Source organism: Glandiceps talaboti, chromosome 10 (assembly GCF_964340395.1).
Source record: "Glandiceps talaboti chromosome 10, keGlaTala1.1, whole genome shotgun sequence".
NCBI lineage: Eukaryota > Metazoa > Hemichordata > Enteropneusta > Spengelidae > Glandiceps > Glandiceps talaboti.
In genome coordinates, this window is record NC_135558.1 from 588,639 (window position 1) to 610,000 (window position 21,362).

A 21,362-nucleotide genomic window follows, 5' to 3' on the forward strand; every position below is an offset into this window, starting at 1 on the left:
CCGGCCTGTTGAGGGCATGATAACCACATGAGTGTCAGACTTGACTCTATAGTCACAGTTTCCTTCTTCAGCAGTGTCGGACCATTTGAAGGTGTGGAGCAAACTAGGTTTAGTTACACGACGCTCTTGAACCACAGGCAACGTCCCCTCTATACACCGGAACAACCCCTGAATGAGAAGAACGCGCTACCATTGAGTTTGCAGAAGATCCAACACAGAATTTGAAAATGTCCACTTTCAATTTCAAGTTTGTATTTCTCAGAACTGTCGCAGTGGTGGTGATAGTTAGTTTCCAAGCAGTACTGGCACGTGTTATTGGTGATGGTGGATTCACTTGCAAGGATCCAGATGGCAAATCGGTCGATTGGTGAGAAACAATTACAATGTTCTAGAGACAGCCACACGATTATGACTGTAGACTATAATTAAAAGTAATGGAATGTAATACAATAGGTGGGATTAACACATATATGTATGTATGTATGTATGTATGTATGTATGTATGTATGTATGTATGTATGTATGTATGTATGTATGTATGTATGTATGTATGTATGTATGTATGTATGTATGTATGTATGTATGTATGTATGTATGTATGTATGTATGTATGTATGTATGTATGTATGTATGTATGTATGTATGTGTGTATGTATATATATGTATATATATATATATATACATATATATATATATATATATATATATATATATATATATATATATATATATATATATATATATATATATACATTTGTATATAACTCGCTGAGTATCAATCTGCTAAGACAGTGCTCTATACCGCAGTGGCTGAGCGTAATAGTTTTTTTTCAACTATATATATATATATATATATATATATATATATATATATATATGATGTATGTATGTGTGTGTGTGTATGTGTGTCTGTGTGTGTGCGTGCGTGCTGTGTGTGTCTGTGTGCATGCATGTGTGTGTGTGTGTGCGCGCACGTGTGCATGTATGTATGCATGCATGTAAGAAATTCCTAAAGAAATCCTATAGAAACTCTAAAGGATTCCTAAAAGAATCATATAGGCATCCTAAATATTTTTTTAAAAATCCTATGGGCATCCTAAAGTATTCCAAAAGACATCCTATACTATAGGAATCTTTAAGTATTTCTAAACGAAACCAATAGGCATCCTAAGTATTCCTTAAAAATCCTACAGGAATCCTTAAAGTATTCCTAATAGAATCCTATAGGACTCCCTAAGTATTCCTAAAAGAATCCTATAGGACTCCCTAAGTATTCCTAAAAGAATCCTATAGGAATCCTAAAAGAAAGGGGCCAAAATTTTATAAGATTTTCATATAGGAAATACTTTAAGAATCCTACAGGATTCCTATAAAACTTCTTCCTATCGGATCCTATAGGATATTTTTGTAAGGGACTGACTTTATATTTAGTAAGATGGGGGGGGGGGGGTGACACCTATCAAAGTGTAAGAATTTATTTTTTTATCCTACATTGAACTGTTGATTTTGCTCCTTACTGACTTGTATTATTTCTATCTGGGAATAAAGTCAAATTAATGAACACACAACAGCTGTTGTTTTCCCCCATTGTTTTCTACCAAGTCAAAACAAACCTTGTATGTGGAAAGCCTCACATTATAACACATAGGGATGTAGTTAGGATTTACAGCTCAATGTTAGTAACAATCCACTTTGTTATACATTTTTAAAGCGTGAACTGTATCTGACATTGGTGTACATCAAGCAAATTTTGCAACAAGGCAATTTTATCTATTAAATCAGCATTTTAGATTATTTTTCTGTATTTTTTTCTCCAGGTTCATAGTGTACAAACTCCCTGAGATTGAAGACAGCAGTGATACTGTGATACAGGAAGGATTAGGATATTACTATATGGATGTTAATTCACAATATTGGACATTGTCTGATATACCCATCAATGACACCAACCATGCTGTTGCTCACACCCTACAACAAATCTATAGCAACCATGGAAAATCTGTAAGTCAATAGATCACCATGGTGATGATCATAAGAATCTATAGCAACCATGGAAATTCTGCAAGTCAATAGGTCACCATGGCAAATTCCGATGATCAACAAAACTGTAAGAAAAATGGAATGTCTCTGTTTATCGGTCACCATGGCAAATAACTTGGGGTGTGCATCACTCATTGTGCAATCATCCCTAATATTCAATCTAGATACATCATTCATTGTCATTAACCAAATTTAATCATGATGAATATTATGATTTTTTTTCTTTCTTTATTTCATTTCTTTCTATTTTTTATCTTTTTTCTCATTATCTTTCCCCTGTGCTCTTTCTATTCTGTCTTTCTTCTTCTTTCTTGATTAACTTTCTAAATAGGATCTTGTTTACATGATGTATAATGATGAATGGCCAAATGGTAAGGAATCTATGTATAGAGGTCATACAAAAGGTAAGAATTGACAGCTAATTACAGATATACATTAAAATAACAACTAATTACAGATATACATATATAATATGACAACTAAATGAATATTCTCAGTCATCCAGGTATAAAGTTAATAATGAATTAATTTATCCTACTGGACTTGCTGTTATTTTGAATGGCAATTTACATTCACATCTTATCCTGGACACTTCTTCAGGCTGACTGATGATCTAGTGCTAGTGATAACTTACCTACAAGTGATAACATGACAGGCATGTACAACACTGTTCTTTTTAAAATTCCTTGACAGTTCTCATCACATGACAATTTTATTCTGGCACATGTCACCAATTACCTGTCACTAGATCACATGACAATTCTACTGTCACATGTCACCAACAACCTGTCACTAGATCACATAACAGTTCTACTCTGTCACATGTCACCGACTACCTGTCACTAGATCACATGACAATTCTACTCTGTCACATGTCACCAACTACCTGTCACTAGATCATATGACAATTCTACTCTGTCACATGTCACCAACTACCTGTCACTAGATCACATGACAATTCTACTCTGTCACATGTCACCAACTACCTGTCACTAGATCACATGACAATGCTACTGTGTCACATGTCACCAACTACCTGTCACTAGATCACATGACAATTCTACTCTGTCACATGTCACCAACTACCTGTCACTAGATCACATGACAATTCTACTCTGTCACATGTCACCAACTACCTGTCACTAGATCACATGACAATTATACTCTGTCACATGTCACCAACTACCTGTCACTAGATCACATGACAATTCTACTCTGTCACATGTCACCAACTACCTGTCACTAGATCATATGACAATTCTACTCTGTCACATGTCACCAACAACCTGTCACTAGATCATATGACAATTCTACTCTGTCACATGTCACCAACTACCTGTCACTAGATCACATGACAATTATACTCTGTCACATGTCACCAACTACCTGTCACTAGATCACATGACAATTCTACTCTGTCACATGTCACCAACTACCTGTCACTAGATCACATGACAATTATACTCTGTCACATGTCACCAACAACCTGTCACTAGATCATATGACAATTCTACTGTCACATGTCACCAACTACCTGTCACTAGATCATATGACAATTCTACTCTGTCACATGTCACCAACTACCTGTCACTAGATCATATGACAATTATACTCTGTCACATGTCACCAACTACCTGTCACTAGATCACATGACAATTCTACTCTGTCACATGTCACCAACTACCTGTCACTAGATCACATGACAATTCTACTCTGTCACATGTCACCAACTACCTGTCACTAGATCACATGACAATGCTACTGTGTCACATGTCACCAACTACCTGTCACTAGATCACATGACAATTCTACTCTGTCACATGTCACCAACCACCTGTCACTAGGTCACATAACTATTCTACTCTGTCACATGTTACCAACTACCTGTCACTAGATCACATGACAATTCTACTCTGTCACATGTCACCAACTACCTGTCACTAGATCACATGACAATTCTACTCTGTCACATTCACCAACCACCTGTCACTAGGTCACATAACTATTCTACTCTGTCACATGTCACCAACTACCTGTCACTAGATCACATGACAATTCTACTCTGTCACATGTCACCAACTACCTGTCACTAGATCACATGACAATTCTATTCTGTCACATTTCACCAACAACCTGTCACTAGGTTATCAGTCACCCTGACGAAGCTTCCATCAGAGGATATGAAACTGTTGCCACTCAAAACAACATAAAGTCCAGTAGGATAGTAGGATACTTCATTTATTATTTACGTAAAATTAAAAAATGGTTCTGGTGATAGTAATGATAACAATGGACAAATGTAGTCATCTGCAGCGAGGCTACATTACCATGCTCTTGATTTGATTCAAATGTGAAAGCTAGGTCACAAAGTAATCACATGTGATCTTTGATCTATGACCTTGTGTAACCATGGTGATAATAATCAATATATCTACTTGGATGGCATTTCAGATCAGTATGTAAAAAGTTGTCATAAAAACTCCTAAGTCTTTGTTATTCTTGTAGGTGATTTATGTTTCAACCGTACTAGTGGGTTCTGGCTTGTTCATAGTGTGCCAAAGTTCCCTGACTTCTCCAATACATCGTATTCATGGCCTGACAATGCTAAAGACAATGGACAATCATTTCTTTGTGTTACATATGGATACAATGAGTTAGCAGCTATTGGTAAGGATAACCTTTGACCTTTTTGTTTGGTTGATGATTGATTTGTACATCTAGACACATTACAGGAGAAGTATACCTTGTGAATTCATATTGTTTTAATAAAACTTAGACGTTACATGAGATAAAATGTGTTGTTTTCATTCACTTTTTCTTATCAATACAGAGTTGGCATTGATCAGAATTTAGGAGGAAGTGACTTATGAGCCTTTGAGGTTGAGTTGGCATTAAATGTTGATTATTTTTACCGATGCACCTAGGTAATATTCTATTTTAGTTACCAAGAATTGTATAACAGTAAAAACAGTCAACAATACATTTAACAGAAGGTCTCTACCAAGGGCCACATAATCTTTTCCACCTAAGTTGTGATCAATGTCAGCTACATACTGATCAAGTGAAACCAACTCTATTTATCTCATTTAACATCTAAGATTTATGAAACAAAAGTTAGTGAATTGACATTAAGGTATCCTTTCCTAGTTAAGTTAATTCTAGAATTCTGTAGTGTTTTATAGATAACTTTGATACACTGTATTAAGTATCCTCTTTGTTATCTTTGTATATGTGTGATTTAGTCAAGTTTCATCAGACAGTGCTGTGTGTGTGTGCTGTATGTGACATGTGCTGTGTACATTGGTATGTGTGCTGTGTGCTGTGTGTGTGTGTGTGTGTGTGTGTGCTGTATGTGACATGTGCTGTGTACATTTGTATGTGTGCTGTGTGTGTGTGCTGTTTATGCATGTGTGTATGTGCTGTGCTGTGTGCATATGTGTATGCATGTGTACATGTACTGTGTGTGTGTGTGTGTGTGTGTGTGTGTGTGTGTGCTGTTTATACATGTGTGTATGTGCTGTGCTGTGTGCGTATGTATATGCATGTGTACATGTACTATGTGTGTGTGTGTGCGCAGCACGCGTGCGTGTGTGTGTGAGTGTGTGTGTGTGTGAATGCATACTTTTAACTGTAATGCAATGATATGAGTAATTGTAACACATCATTACAGCTGAATACATGCATCAATATTATGATCCTAGACTTAATGACTTCAATGATTACAAAGTGTTCATATACAAGCATTCACATTATTTTTCTTCTCTCAAAATTTGACACTCCTAGCAAAACAGTTGAAGTACATGTGGCCATATGTATATGATGTAAACATTCCAAAAGACTTTGTTGCTGACCAACCAGATTTAGTGGATGTAGCTAACAAAAAACATATCAAGAATCCTCCCTGGTTTAGACAAGAAAATCTGACATCTTTAGCTGGACAGAAATTTTATAGTTTTACTAAAACTTCTGAATATGGGAAAGGTACGTTATGTAAACTTGTGAACTTAGTGACAGAGATAATTAATCAATATTACTACCATAAAGTGTTAATAACATAAGTGAGAAATATGTATTAAAAAGTAGATATTGACAAATAAAATGTATGTCGCTGGTTGATCTGAATATTCCTGGAAAACTGATGAAAAACTCATGGAAAGTCCCAAAATAGTGTTTTGAGCATAGTGGTTTAAGTGTTTAGTATGAACCCTTAAAATACTATGCTCCCTTAAATTTACCACTGAGGGCAATTTCTCAAATTAGTAAAATGTAAAAGAATTGGCGATTGATGTGTTGTAAACTCCAGTATAGTGACACCCAATCTCTCCTTTCTCTTCAACTCTATTATCTGTTCAAGTTGTATGTTGTTACTTCAGAGTTATCAAGTGGAAAGTGAGGAAAGTGGTAAATTATAGAACTCTCATTTCACAATTTATTTCCAAAGGACTTTAGAACATCATTAGAAACAAAAGAAGGATAAATATGGTTCAACTTTCATAGATTTAAGTATATGAACACAATACAATAATTGATGGAGAACAATCATTGTAAAATGACTTGGGAACTTTGGTAGAGAACAATAGTAAAATGACTTGGGAACAATGGTAAAATGACTTGGGAACTTTGAGAACAATGGTAAAATGACTTGGGAACTTTGGTTGAATCTGGATACTAAACAAACACTTTTGGATATATGTTATATTTTCTGATCATAGATATTTATGCTGATTGGTTAGCTCCATATTTCCAAAGTGACATGCAGAGTGAGACATGGCAAGATGGCCGTGGTAAAACGCCCTCTTTCTGTGGAACTTACAAGGTAGAAAATATACAAGACATAACCTTCTCAGATGATGTGGTCTTTAAGGAGACTAAAGACCATTCTAAGTGGGCAGTAACCATGGGAGCCAAGTCATGGACCTGTATTGGAGGTATCAACCGACAGGTAACATATTGTCACAATGAAATATAAAACATCTTAGTGAAATGTAAAATGGTGAAGTTAAAAAAGCTGAAATCTTGTTATTCATCTCTATCGTTATTCAACTGATACAGTTTGGTACATTGAAGTTCAATATTCATCCTATGTACATTTGTATACAACATGTATGTTGCAAATTAAGTACTTTTGTGTGTGTTTTGACAATCACTATGCAACGTGTTACAATCTCTAATTACCCACCCTTATGTCTAGCCAACATCTTAAATACTTATTTGCATAATGCCAGAGTTGAGTTCAGGAAAAGTGTCTAGATATATGCTCAGATACAAAGTTAGTTTGAGCGTTTCTATAGTTACTGTCTCAGTTTTCATAGTGTGGGACCTTGAAGCATACCGGGGGTATATGCAAATTTGGCGATTGCTGCGCGAGCTCCCAGTAATTTTACAATTAAAATGTTACCATTATTGTTTCTACAACATGTAAGATATAAACTTATTGTATTGTATATTTAAGGCCTAATACAAAAAAATTGTGGTTCTGATTATGCTCATTTTTAGAATAGGTGGGTAGGTAGATTTTTTATTTTATTTTATTTTATTTTTTTCTGTGCGAGTGTCTAGTTCAGGTTTTGCATTGTTTTCCAAATGGTCTCTGTGTTGTTTATTTCTTCCTATCAGATGTATAGCCATTTTATTTTTTTGCCTTTTTAAGTCAGTTTCCGCATCCACTATTTCTCATGAGACTTCACATTTTTTGGAATTTTATTAATTTTTTCTTGAATACTTTTAAAAAAATTAAGGGTTGGCAGTGAAAAGCTAGGTGGGGTCAGGTAACCGGAACCAAACAATTTTTTTAGGCCTAAGAAATGGTGTAGATTAAAAACAGCACACTGTTTCAGCTTGTGTATTATGTGGAAAATGGCCAATGTTGGATAACGATTCAAATTTAGGTAAAAAACCCAAGTGTCTGGCAAAGCTATAGAAAAAGTTGGTCCTGAACAACAGAATGGTCATATTATGGCTCCATTTAGTGTGTAAGGTACTACTACACTGTGCACAGGGCGCCCTCACACATCAGTGAGGGAAGAGTGACACAACATATCTTACAGGCTAGGCACCACTTTACTGATAACAAAGCACTAAAGCAAGAACACTAGATTAAAACATTAGCATTTAAAGTAATTATTTCAAAGCCATTTACTCTGGTTACATAAATGATAATAAAAAGTTTGAAAAGCAATATTTTCTTCTTCATTTTTAACAGGACAGTCAGACCAAGCGTGGTGGTGGTTTGGTTTGTTTTAATATCATCTCAGTATGGAAGCAATTTACAAGTATCATTTCACAGGTTGAAGAATGCAATGGTGTACACCATGATATTATGTTAGATTTCTTTTAGAAAAGTTCTACTTGTACTAAAGAAATGACATCAGCTGTACACTCATACATTTTATAACGCATTGTTTTCATATAGCCTTCATTGATTGGCTTAGATTGTATCATGTGGTATGGACTATTGACCCATAGTGACCTCAATTTGCATATAGGGACACTGGTCGTGTTCTATTTTCCCTAGGGCACTATTCATGTAGCATGAGTCTTACCAATGATTTGCTTTGACTATGAGCCTGGGAATGTGATGTGTTATACAACACTTATTGCCTGGCCTTTATATATTCAGGCACTAGTAGACAACATATTACCCCTCATGTTGTTATGTTGCAACTATTTCCCTTGGCTTTCAGTCTTGAGGAAATAGTTACTACATAACATCCCTCAGGGTACTAGACATCTACTAGTGCCCTCATAGCCAAACAATAAGTGTATGCTATAATAGCAATATATTCTGTAGGAATAGCAGCTTTCTTATATGTTTCAATATAAAATTGCTATCATGCCATTATTTGTGATACAAACATCTGTGATAATTAACCAGCATTTGAAGCTTATAGGGGAACACCAATCCAGTAAAGGTATTTTGATAAACTTGTGAGTCATTGCATGATTTCACATCACACAAATTTTTACACTGCAGTTTACCATGAGAAACATCACATTGAAACTATTTCATCTCTGTTGTTCTAGCAATGGTACACTGTTGCCTCGTGGGTCTTAGCAGACATACATATGTATTAGTTGAAGAATGAATAATCGTAACCCATCGTAATACATGGTGTGTCTGCTAAATCCCATGAGGCAACAGTGGATCAGTGTGAGAACAATAGAAGTGAAATATCCCTATATGATAAGTCATATTTGACCATGTCTTTCTACTGGGGTAAATTTTAAGCAGAGGATGTGTAAATGTGGCGAGTATGACTTAATTTACCCATGGTGATCTCTCCCCTGGGGACTGTAGACAGTCAAAAGTGGTACTGCGTCTTGTACTAGCCCTGGACAGAGATGGTGGTTAGGTGGGTCACATGTAGGGTAAAGGTGGGTAAATTGGACTTTTCATGTAATGATACGAGGTTTAATTTGTTGTTTCTTGGCAGTTACTCAAAATTTATGTGATCATGAAATTATTCTCTTGAACTTGGAGATTATGGAAGTATAGTTATTTCCTGGCATGGTGTTCCCCTTAATATATTGCCACAGACAATACGTATGAAAAAAAGCAGTAATATAACTCACATTTCAAATTTGTATTTTGGCAATCTAAGTCAATGAAAATTATGATCAAATTGTAAAAATCAATAAAAAACATTTCTATTTCCCATTATGTAATTGTTTATTAAGCAGGGTTTGAAAATATTGTAGTTACAATGTACTGTATGGACTTCAGAGTTGGACATGTCTGCCATTCATACAACAGTCATGTCGCACTATTAGCTATCACTGGTTTAGAAACCTGATATGGCTGAACAACTCAATTTATCTTACAGTCTACATCATCAGACAGACAACTATCCACTCTTCACAGATGCCCATTTTTGGGGCATGCAGTTACATGATACAGTAGACTATTCCATAGATTACATATGTACTGTAGCATGTGGAGATTCTCAGAGTATGTTGGCTTTGATAAATTGTCAGAATTTTATTTTTACAATGTACTTTCATTAAAAGTATGCTGCTTGCTTTGAGTTTTGGAAATCTCTTGGTAATCTCCTGTGATGAAGAATCCTAATTTACTAAACAATAAATTTTATCCATATTCTAGTTGACCATTATATATCCTAGGAATTATGTATGCGTAATCACAAATCAAATATACGAACGACTTTTACTCTCAAATATTTACTGGAAGATGTTCCCCTTTAGTGACTTATTTCAGTCACACTCAAAGAAATATACATATTTTCTGATCAAGTCAACTGATAGACCCAGGAGTTTAATCCTTGGTCGATGGTCAACTCTTGGTAACTAAGACAGTGGCCCGTAGGTATACAAGTTCAGTGGAGATAATCATATGACCACAAGAGGGCGCCCTACTTTGTAGAGAGATGTATTGAATCATTCCATGGCAAATCAGAATGAATAACTTTAAATATTTGAGTTGTTAGAAATGTTTATTACATTTACCATTTACTCAGTGAAATTAGTATTTCTAGTCAACTTAAGGAGCCATTATTTCACAAATTTCTTTCTATTTCCTAGAAGAAATATTAAAGTCATGACTATTGTCTGATTGCTGTTTATGCAGGATAATGTATATATACTTTTGATTCAGCTTTTCAACTGTACGAAAACCCTGAAATTCAAGCTCAAAATAACTCATTTTTATCAAGATTAGCAAACACCAGAACTTTTGTCTAAACAATCAATGCATAGGTTTAGGAATTGTATTTATTTAGTGATACAAATTTACAGAAACCATATTGCATATCAACCAGTTGATACTTTATTTTTGTACCTGTTGAATAAATTACCCTTTTTTCAAAAGTTTGGAGTCATGGGAGTTTTATTGGCATAACTTTTTATGTGTATAATTCACTCTCTCTACAAGGATCTGTTGTCCTGTACATTTAAAATTGGAATGACACTCCAGGAAATAAGGTATTTTCATAAACTTTGGGTTCTGGAGAGTCATTTTATGATTTCACATCACATACATATGCACAATTGTCAAGAAACACCAAATTAAAACTTTATTTCAACTCTATTGTTTTCACACTGCTCCACTGTTGCATCATGGGACTGTTTGCCGGCACACTTTACAAGAAATTATTTATTAAACGTACGCTGAATATCATGACTCCCAAGAGCCTCCTAGCCTTCACTGTTGAGATACACAGTTAGCTCTCTTTCCAAGAGAGGAATCAAAGTGCCAATGAAATGATATGTTACAGCCTGGTGAACTCTCATCACATAGCAGTCATACACAGTATTTGTTTAGGAAAAGAACTATTTATTGCAAATGTATAACATGGGTTAAATATTGAATGAACAAGATTTTCATTCTGAGTGTATAGTAATAATAACATAACATGGGTTAAATATTGAATGAACTTGAGTTTCATTCAGGGTGTATAGTAATACAATGTAATAACATAACATGGGTTAAATGTAGAATGAACCTGAGTTTCATTCAGGGTGTATAGTAATAATAACATAACATAACATGGGTTAAATATTGAATGAACCTGAGTTTCATTCAGGGTGAATAGTAATACAATGTAATAACATAACATGGGTTAAATGTAGAATGAACCTGAGTTTCATTCAAGGTCTATAGTAATAATAACATAACATGGGTTAAATATTGAATGAACAAGATTTTCATTCAGGGTGTATAGTAATAATAATAACATAACATGGGTTAAAGATTGAATGAACCTGAGTTTCATTCTGAGTGTATAGTAATAATAACATAACATGGGTTAAATATTGAATGAACCTGAGTTTCATTCAGGGTGCATAGTAATAATAACATAACATGGGTTAAATATTGAATGAACATCATTAGTGTCCACAGCATATCAAAAACAATTACAGGTAATTTAAGATTTGAATATTTTTTATATACCATAATTGCCTTTATTTACCTCATGTCTCTTATGTTCTTACAGTCTACAAAATATTATAATTGCCATGCCTGTCACATTCTGTAGTATTAAAATAAATGTGAACCTTTGTAAGGTTTGAAGAAACTGAAGTAAAGAATGTTTGAACAGTTGCTGATACTGTTGTGACATTTCAAATTCTGTTGTCAATCAACATGTGCATATAAAATTACCAGACTAGATTCATACTGCCAGGAAATGACATCTCTCTGTATTGGCTAAAGTGATATGGGTCAATTTTAGACCTTATTTTTAACTGGATTTTATTGTTTAAATGTTTGTATAAAAGTCATCTGGTATCTTATCAATGCTGCTTTATGCCTTGGAATGGATACATAGATCTACATATTGTTGACATTTTTTTGCATGTACAGTCTACAATACTGATGTCAATGGCAGTTTTTGGGTATGCATAAAATTATGTATACTTTACAATACTGATGTCAATGGCAGTTTTTTGGGTATGCATAAAATTATGTATAATCTACAATACTGATGTCAATGGCAGTTTTTGGGTATGCATAAAATTATGTATACTCCACAATACTGATGTCAATGGCAGTTTTTGGGTATGCATAAAATTATGTATACTCTACAATACTGATGTCAATGGCAGTTTTTGGGTATGCATAAAATTATGTATAATCTACAATACTGATGTCAATGGCAGTTTTTGGGTATGCATAAAATTATGTATAATCTACAATACTGATGTCAATGGCAGTTTTTGGGTATGCATAAAATTATGTATACTCTACAATACTGATGTCAATGGCAGTTTTTGGGTATGCATAAAATTATATGTAAAATCATGTTATTGATCCATTCATTCAGATTTACTAAATATTGCATGTTTACAAAGCAAATGAAGAATAAACATGTTTGAGAACCTTGTACAATGACAGAAGTAATTCTTCACCTGTAAGTTTATTTTCTGGAGAGGTATTTCCCTTCCACAAAAAAGTCTTGGGTCTGTACGTTACTTGTTTTTAACTAACTGGTATTCTCTTTTATGAAATATTAGTTTTCTTGTGAAGTAACAGGACAGCCTTGATTGCCATGTATATATTTAATACTGGGAAAACATCAAACCAATCCGTATATGCATTATCTTCTCCTTGTGGGAATGTTATGGTTTTAAAAAAGATAAACAAGTTTGGATCACTGTCTTCTTGGTTTTTACAAACATGTGCTCTTGATAGACACATGCTATTTACACCAACTGCTGAAATTTTGTACATGATATAATCACGATCGGTGGAAAAACAGCCATTTCTTGCAGTTGCTAAAAACTTACAAATCATTGTTTGGTAGGCTCTGTCCATTTCATATTTATCAATCTTATTCTGAAAGTGAAAAAAAAGGACAAGTATTAGCAGAGTGCACATTTAATGTTAAAATTTTCAGTAAAATTGTCATAAGGCACCTTCTATCCTCAAGTCAATCCATGGCGATTATATATGTGTATTGTATCAAACACTGCCCAAAGTGATCGGAAAGTAATTTCTTGTGTTGTTCCAATGAATATATCACAGAGAAGGACAACAAACAAGTGATATCAATAACAGAGGTATGGTTGCTGTGTAGCTTTAAATAAATCCATAGATGACACCCATAAATTATTATAGATACCAAACTTGTGAATAGTTGACAAAATGATAATTTACCCATCATTATGATTTAGCAGTATCTTAGTGGTACTATATATCTTCACCTGCACACTTATAAAACACATGTTGCCATAAAAACTTACACATGATATAAAAGTAACAATTTGCTAGATCTCTGTGTAAGAAGAGTGATGCTCAGTTTGACCCTAATGAACAATACAGGTTTTCCCCTGCAGGTACTCTGGTTTTCTCCTGCTTTAACACTGGGGCTATTGGGTACTGTACAAGTGGTGACCCTACCAACTAATACAGGTTTTCTCCTGCAGGTACTCTGGTTTTCTCCTGCTTTAACACTACGACACTTGGACACTGTACAAGTGGTGATCCTACCAACCAATACAGGTTTTCTCCTGCAGGTACTCTGGTTTTCTCCTGCTTTAACACTACGACACTTGGACACTGTACAAGTGGTGATCCTACCAACCAATACAGGTTTTCTCCTGCAGGTACTCTGGTTTTCTCCTGCTTTAACACTACGACACTTGGACACTGTACAAGTGGTGATCCTACCAACCAATACAGGTTTTCCCCTGCAGGTACTCTGGTTTTCTCCTGCTTTAACACTACGACACTTGGACACTGTACAAGTGGTGATCCTACCAACCAATACAGGTTTTCCCCTGCAGGTACTCTGGTTTTCTCCTGCTTTAACACTACGACACTTGGACACTGTACAAGTGGTGATCCTACCAACCAATACAGGTTTTCCCCTGCAGGTACTCTGGTTTTCTCCTGCTTTAACACTACGACACTTGGACACTGTACAAGTGGTGATCCTACCAACCAATACAGGTTTTCTCCTGCAGGTACTCCGGTTTTCTCCTGCTTTAACACAACAGCACTTGGGTACTGCACAAGTTGGGACCGTATGAATTTCCTACTTTGATTTGGAAATAAAGTTTACATTATTATTATTACCTCTGATATTGCTAGGAATTTGTTGTTACTCTCATCTTGCTTATCTTGGCAAGGCTTCTGATGAACTATGATTTGTACATCAGCTTGGTGATGAGATTCCATCTGTGCTGCCCTGTTCTGGCTAAAAAAAACACACAAAAAAGAGGTTTTTACTTTTAGTGCAACTGAAGTGTGGTTCAATGGTGCTAAAAGCATAGTGAAGTGTCATTGCGTGTGTACGTGCGTATATGCGTGCGAGTGTGTGTATGTATGTAAATGACTTAATGTCAAAACTGCCAGCCCAATTGGCTTGGTATTTGGTGGGAACATTACATAGGGCGTGTAGATGGAAAATTGTTCAAATCAAAATGATCGCATCAGAGATGTGCATTTGGGTCAAAAAATATTATTTTTGGTATAAAATTAAAGCCCCAAAACATCTTTGCAAATTGGACTAAAATTAGGTGATGTTCTTATACGGATGTCACATGTAAAATAGTGAAGCTTACTCCCACCTATATTTATTATTAAATCAAAACAAAAGAGTAAATTAAAATTAAATGTATGCTGATGGATTTGTTAAATCTTAAATACTTTGGTCATGACATGAATTGTGAAAACTTGGAAAATAAGCCAGGAATGCAGTATGTATACGCTTGCAGAATAGATCTAATGAGTGTAATAGATAGATAAAATCGCCAACATCTGACCATAGACAACCGGAACCTGTTACAGCAAAGTACATTCACTGTTTGTAACAGGTTCCATTCGTCCATAGTCTGATGTTGGCAATCGTATTAGTGAGAAAATCAGTGCTCCTGAACATAAAGACACTGCAACTTGTCAAGCTGGGGTTGACATACAGAAACTAGGAAGAGCTGAGACAGAATCAATACTACCATAGTTTGGCTATTCTGTTGAGATCAAGTGTTAGAAGTTCTTAATTTAAAGGAAACCATTACAAATAATAGATATTATTGTGTATGTCAATACCAGGGGATGTGTCACCCAGCATATGATTAGTGAGGGCTAAAATTGATATGAAAATGTGACCAACAGAAATGTAATGTTTGTGCTTGGCTTGCTTACCTTATTCTGTAATCAACAGATTCTTCTAATTGTTCTTCCTTTGTAAAGAGATACCTTGTAATAGCCTTTACCATTGTGTCTAAATCATCTTCTTTCAGTTCATCACTTTTACAGATCTCTAGCCATTGCACATATAATGTTGACAGCTCCTTACGGATTTCCTCAGGAACATCTTTCACAGCCTATTCATGAAATACACACATATAATTCATCAGACCTGTGATTATCTATTTTAATATTTTTCATCATAACACCTAAAAAAAATTATCAGCTGGTCGGCTTATAAAAGTATGCAAGTGTGTACATATTGATGATACTTTCAACAGTCCAGATCATGTGACGTCTTTGAAATGAATCAGAAAGAAACTATGAACCATCTTTTTTACCATGTTCAAAATTCCAGTGATAGATGATGATTTTTGTTGAGATACACACTTGTATGGTTACTCTATGTTAACCATCAGTGATGTTATAGTGTGTCCCTTGGTGACAGCACAGCCAGCATTTACAATTTGAAAACGTAAGTTGACAAATCCATTATTACTTGGGGATATCAACTACTCGGCCACCGACAACCCTATAATATTATTACTTGGGGATATCAACAACTTGGCCACCGACAACCCTATAATATTATTACTTGGGGATATCAACAACTCGGCCACCGACAACCCTATAATATTATTACTTGGGGATATCAACAACTCGGCCACCGACAACCCTATAATATTATTACTTGGGGATATCAACAACTCGGCCACCGACAACCCTATAATATTATTACTTAGGGATATCAACAACTCGGCCACCGACAACCCTATAATATTATTACTTGGGGATATCAACAACTCGGCCACCGACAACCCTATAATATTATTACTTGGGGATATCAACAACTCGGCCACCGACAACCCTATAATATTATTACTTGGGGATATCAACAACTCGGCCACCGACAACCCTATAATATTATTACTTGGGGATATCAACAACTCGGCCACCGACAACCCTATAATATCAGCATCTGCATTAGTTTTAAGTTTAATCTGCTTCCAAAAAATGCAATAAATGTAAAGTGTACTTGGTCTTGATATTAAAAGTAAAATGACCATCTTGAATATATAGATGGTTGAAATCACTTTATTATTAGTGGTGAGTGCAATAACATGATTTACAACATTAATTTGTAAAGTTATGTAACACTTGAAAATTGTTCTCCTGTCTATCTACACGCGTACTGCCATTAGTCAAACCGATTCGGATCACACCTTCTAAATCCCAGTTTTTTTGTCTTACTCTATACCCTACACTACTGATAAGACTTCAGCAGCAAAGAGTTGGTTATCACCCGCTTCATAAACTTTACATGTAAAACTTTTCAAGATCAGCTCTAGTAGTTGCTTACTAATTCCATGCATGTCAAAGACTGTGTCAACACTTTAACAGCTATAAGGTACTAGTATAAACAATGTGATAACAGAAAATGGTTGATTAAACCACAAAACAGTTGAACATTTTAGTGTCAAAATCTTGTCTATAAACAACCCAAAACATTATTCACACCAAATGATACACAGCACACCTGGCAGCATAAGTCACTAATATTGGGTCTATGCTAATATGAAGTAATACTTACCATGATTATATCATTCAAATGTGTACTTGAGATGGTTTCAAATGCACGCTTCCCTGTTACCTCATTAATCACTACAGCAATCTTACAAATATGCGACTCTGTGAAGAAAAGTCAGTATAAGCAGGCCTTAGTACAAATACGATAACAATATTTTGTGAGGTGACTTACATGTAAGAGAGCATGTAATTAATTTTAGTTTACAAAGTAATACATGGGTAAAATTAATATACATTTTAAAACTGATTTCTGAATTCTATTTGCCATTCTCAAGCCATGCTCCAGCACGTCTTGTGCACAAAAAATAACATAAATTCAGAACATAATCTGAATACGGTATACAGCATCACATTTGTAATTTGGTAAATACGTGTCATAATGTATGCATTATCTCATTATTAACCATTAAATCAGACCTGTTTCAAATCATGTTTTGATGTGACCAATCATTAATGCAGCTTTGGTCTGATTACAATTTAAATATATAATATATAATTATGTATTTGACCAATCAGGTTCTGTGTATGGATTTCATGCAACTACTACGTCTAATCTGAATCTGAGATTGACTTCATACACCCTTACTCCAAGATACACGTAAATTCTGTTCCTTTCTCGTGCAATTTTGTTCATTGCCAAATGCAACATCACAGGCACTTATTTCCCGAAATAAGTGTCAGAATACAATAAGATATGGATGATATTGAGATACTTGGCAAACAATACATAAAAGCATAGACCCTCCACCAAGTTTATGACGAAAGAGGTAAAATAATACAGGTTTCTACAATCAATTCCAGAAACCCGTGTTATTTTACCCCTTTCATATATTATTTCCCAAGAATCTCTTTATTATTGATATCTTATTGTATTCAGGAACATATCTCGGAGAAACAAGTGCCTGTGTGCAACACGCCCTTAGGAGTTAGATCATTGATCCATTGCATGCTGCAGGAACACAAACAAGGGCAATCCACTCGGGATTCAACCAATTGAAAACTTTAGGGGAGAACCATTTGATTTCTGGGGGAGGGGGGTCAGAGGATTTGGGGAAAAAATTTGTCTGCAGGTGAAGGAGAGAAAAAAATAATTTGATTCCGTAATGGCTTGAGAAAAAATTGTTCTGACAGAAGTAAAAAAAAAAATTATTGTGATGTGCTGAAATCAGCAAAATTTGGGAATCTGATTCTCTCATTTTCTCTGGAGGCACACTGCCTATAAAGGCGGTGCTAATATTTTCAGTATTTGTAAGCAAGCCCTATGTTTTTTCCAGCATTTATGATATAAAATAGCAGAAACATGGATTGTAAACTGCTACTTATTGCTACTTACACAGAACAAGTTAGTTGTCAACCAGTGACATGTAGATATAGTTATGAACCACACACATTACAAAATTGGCAACCAAGAAATAAATTGCAGTGCTCCTGCAAATGGAAAAAATAATTTGATGCAGGAAAATAGAAAAAAAATTGCTGTCACAGTGATGCCATACCCATTCAGCTTCCACCCCCCCCCCCCACCCCCCACCAATCAAAATATTTCTCTCGCATACCTTCAAGTTCCTTGCGTATCTCCCCCTTAATAACTTCACTGGCCGTTACAGTACTAATTTCACACCAGGCGCCCCTGCGTGGTTCGAATGACCCATTGCCTAAAAGCCACTGCATAACAGGACGCAACGAATACTTTTCAAGACAACGCCTGTCATACGTTGAACCTGGCAAATTCGGAGAAGGTTCGGGAAGTGTCAATGTGATGGGGAAACTTGCAAAATGCACTGACAGGCGGGTCAATATATGGACCTCCGCCGTCCCATCAGGAGCTGTTGAACCAGCCGTTACATATAGTTTTTTACCACACCTTGATTCCATTGCTATAGGGCAAGTGCATTTGCTGCGACTATGATGAATATGACCAAGCCTGGAGCCATGTGCACGACAATTACATCTGCCGCTGAAACAGCGCCTGAAACGATCTAAAACTTCACTGTTAGTGTTAGTGTGACTGCTTCTGTTGGCGGCCATGACGTCACGCGTCATAGAAGTCCCGACCTGAAATCTCTTCGAAATGTGCACGAGAATAATTAGACTTCTAACTTTGCGGAGTTATCACAACAACATGTGGACTGCATCGTCGAAACTACAGCCTCTTTTACGGCACCGTCCAAGACGCACCGCGAAATGCATGAAGTGAATCTAAATCTATCTACATGATCTATGCTGTAATACAAAAACGAACGGCTTAGAGGGTCTAGTTGTGTATAACACTCTTAGGGAGTAAAACCATATTGCGGATCGGACGAGTTTCTCTGAGATTTTTGATGTACAGAAAATCAAGGGAGACAGAAATCTCATTGCCATGTGCTATTTTTAGAATTTAAAATATAAATGAAGTTATTTTCAACACGAGAATTGTGTATTAGATTCGACACGGCAAAAGTTCGACGCTTTAATATTGCGCGTCGCACTACAGGGAACGTTCAGGCTCAGTTTTGTTTACGAAAACAAAGAAAAACAAACAAACACATAAATAGATAAATAAATAAATAAATAAATAAATAAATAAACAAACAAACATATACTGAATTGTGAATAAGAAAGCCAAGAATGCAAAATCATCGCATTCAAAAGTGGATTCTACATCATACATGCATTAAATCTATTATCTTTTCAATCAATAAGCGCTTATGTTTATGTGTGGGTGTGGGTGTGTGTATGAGTGAGTGAGTGAGTGAGTGAGTGAGTGAGTGAGTGAGTGAGTGAGTGAGTGCAAGAATGAATGAACGAACGAACAAACAAACAAACAAACAAACAGAATGAACCAACCAATAACGAACGAAGGAATGAATGAATCATTATTGAATGATTGGATGATCGATCAATTGATAGATTGATTGATTGATTGATTGATTGATTGATTGATTGATTGATTGACAGATCGATTGAGTACTCGAAGAGCCAAGTGGTCTAAGAATGACGTAATTGTTGTAAATTGATTATAGGAAACCTGTAATGACGATATTTTATCTCCCTTCCAAGTTTAGGATGAGTATCCCCATTTCTCTAAACGCCGGGAGGAACAGTCTAAATTTGTTTTTCATTACAAATTTCGGCATGTTTATTACAATTTTTAATGAAATTTATTACAAATATCGACAATTTTATTACAAACGGTTATATAGCTTTTATTTAGCAAAATGACCACACACAGAGTGCACGCCTTTTTATACACATGGCGGGGCTTTAAGAGAAAGTTTAATAACAGGTCATAAAATGTCATAACAATTCAATTAAAATACGAAGTAAATGAAATTCTGAAAAATGAGAAACAAGATACAAGCCAATTTCGCAAAAATCAAAACACAAGAAAAATCAAAATAGAACACATAAAATAATGAACACCAACACACGATAAAGCAAATTACTGAGGCAACCTTATAGATAACAGGACTGTTTCTTTCCTACATTAATTTTGAAAGTGACTTTTCATTAATGCTTGTGATGAACTGAGGATGGGACCAGGTGATGGAGTCTGTGTTCGTCCTTAACTTAGTGTCATTTTTAGACACCCTCCAAGGCTGATCTGGGTTTGTTTTATAGTCGACGTCGTTCGTGTCATACAGCACTGAAGAATTCGAGAAGAAGGAACTAAAGAAATGTAAAAGAGCTGTAAATCACCATTATAACTTATGCTTTACAGAAAATATTCTTGAAGTTGATATCCATTCAGGATAACGGCTTTCAGATAGACAATTACAAACCTAACATCCCTTCTCTATCTTGCGTCTTTTAGGCGATCGAGTGGTCTGAGCTGTAGGAGAATAATTTATTTCACGGAATCTTTTCCAAACGTCTGCATTGTTGATGCAAAGAAGCCCACCTCCTCGTTTCTGTTGTGTTGTCTGAAAATAAAGTGATAACATGAAATACTCGATCGGAAGTAATTCTATTTTGAAAAGCGAGAAAATTACAAAGAATAGGGCCCCCACCCATGGTCTCTACTGTAGTTCTAGACCCATAAAGCTTTGTACTTGACAATTCATCAATAAACAAACAGAATCACTAGTATGTAAACATCGTCTTGTAA

At 35.4% G+C, this 21,362-nt stretch overlaps 3 protein-coding genes across 3 annotated transcripts in view; 1 reads left to right on the forward strand and 2 right to left on the reverse strand.

Annotated features, from left to right (window-relative positions):
* The first annotated feature begins 43 nt into the window (after window positions 1-43).
* LOC144441009 (plancitoxin-1-like) lies at window positions 44-10,827 on the forward strand. Its single transcript, XM_078130517.1, has 7 exons — window positions 44-367; window positions 1,818-2,001; window positions 2,372-2,444; window positions 4,546-4,707; window positions 5,824-6,021; window positions 6,753-6,982; window positions 8,243-10,827. The coding sequence occupies exons 1-7, from the start codon at window positions 228-230 to the stop codon at window positions 8,375-8,377; spliced, it is 1,122 nt and encodes a 373-aa protein (XP_077986643.1). The 5' UTR covers window positions 44-227; the 3' UTR covers window positions 8,378-10,827.
* A 2,083-nt stretch (window positions 10,828-12,910) lies between these two features.
* On the reverse strand, window positions 12,911-19,147 carry LOC144441232 (uncharacterized). The gene is made up of 5 exons (XM_078130789.1): window positions 18,829-19,147; window positions 17,277-17,374; window positions 15,641-15,822; window positions 14,573-14,693; window positions 12,911-13,330 (listed from the first exon to the last, which is right to left on the reverse strand). Exons 1-5 carry the CDS (start codon window positions 19,145-19,147, stop codon window positions 12,995-12,997), a joined length of 1,056 nt encoding a protein of 351 aa, XP_077986915.1. The 3' UTR covers window positions 12,911-12,994.
* Window positions 19,148-21,036: 1,889 nt separating this feature from the next.
* Window positions 21,037-21,362, reverse strand: part of LOC144441233 (plancitoxin-1-like) — a 10,456-nt gene continuing 10,130 nt past the window's right edge. The window contains exon 6 of the mRNA XM_078130790.1: window positions 21,037-21,177. Within this exon, the coding sequence (XP_077986916.1) occupies window positions 21,037-21,177 (141 nt within the window). The remainder of the gene's footprint in view (window positions 21,178-21,362) is intronic.

Coding starts and splice junctions, on each gene's coding strand:
- LOC144441009 (XM_078130517.1), top strand. CDS start 228: ATGTCCACTTTCAATTTCAAGTTTGTATTTCTCAGAACTGTCGCAGTG. Junction 368..1,817: donor GATGGCAAATCGGTCGATTG/GTGAGAAACAAT, acceptor TTTTTTCTCCAG/GTTCATAGTGTACAAACTCC. Junction 2,445..4,545: donor GTATAGAGGTCATACAAAAG/GTAAGAATTGAC, acceptor TTATTCTTGTAG/GTGATTTATGTTTCAACCGT.
- LOC144441232 (XM_078130789.1), bottom strand. CDS start 19,147: ATGGAATCAAGGTGTGGTAAAAAACTATATGTAACGGCTGGTTCAACA. Junction 17,375..18,828: donor GATACGCAAGGAACTTGAAG/GTATGCGAGAGA, acceptor TTTTCTTCACAG/AGTCGCATATTTGTAAGATT. Junction 13,331..14,572: donor AATTCCTAGCAATATCAGAG/GTAATAATAATA, acceptor TTTCACTTTCAG/AATAAGATTGATAAATATGA.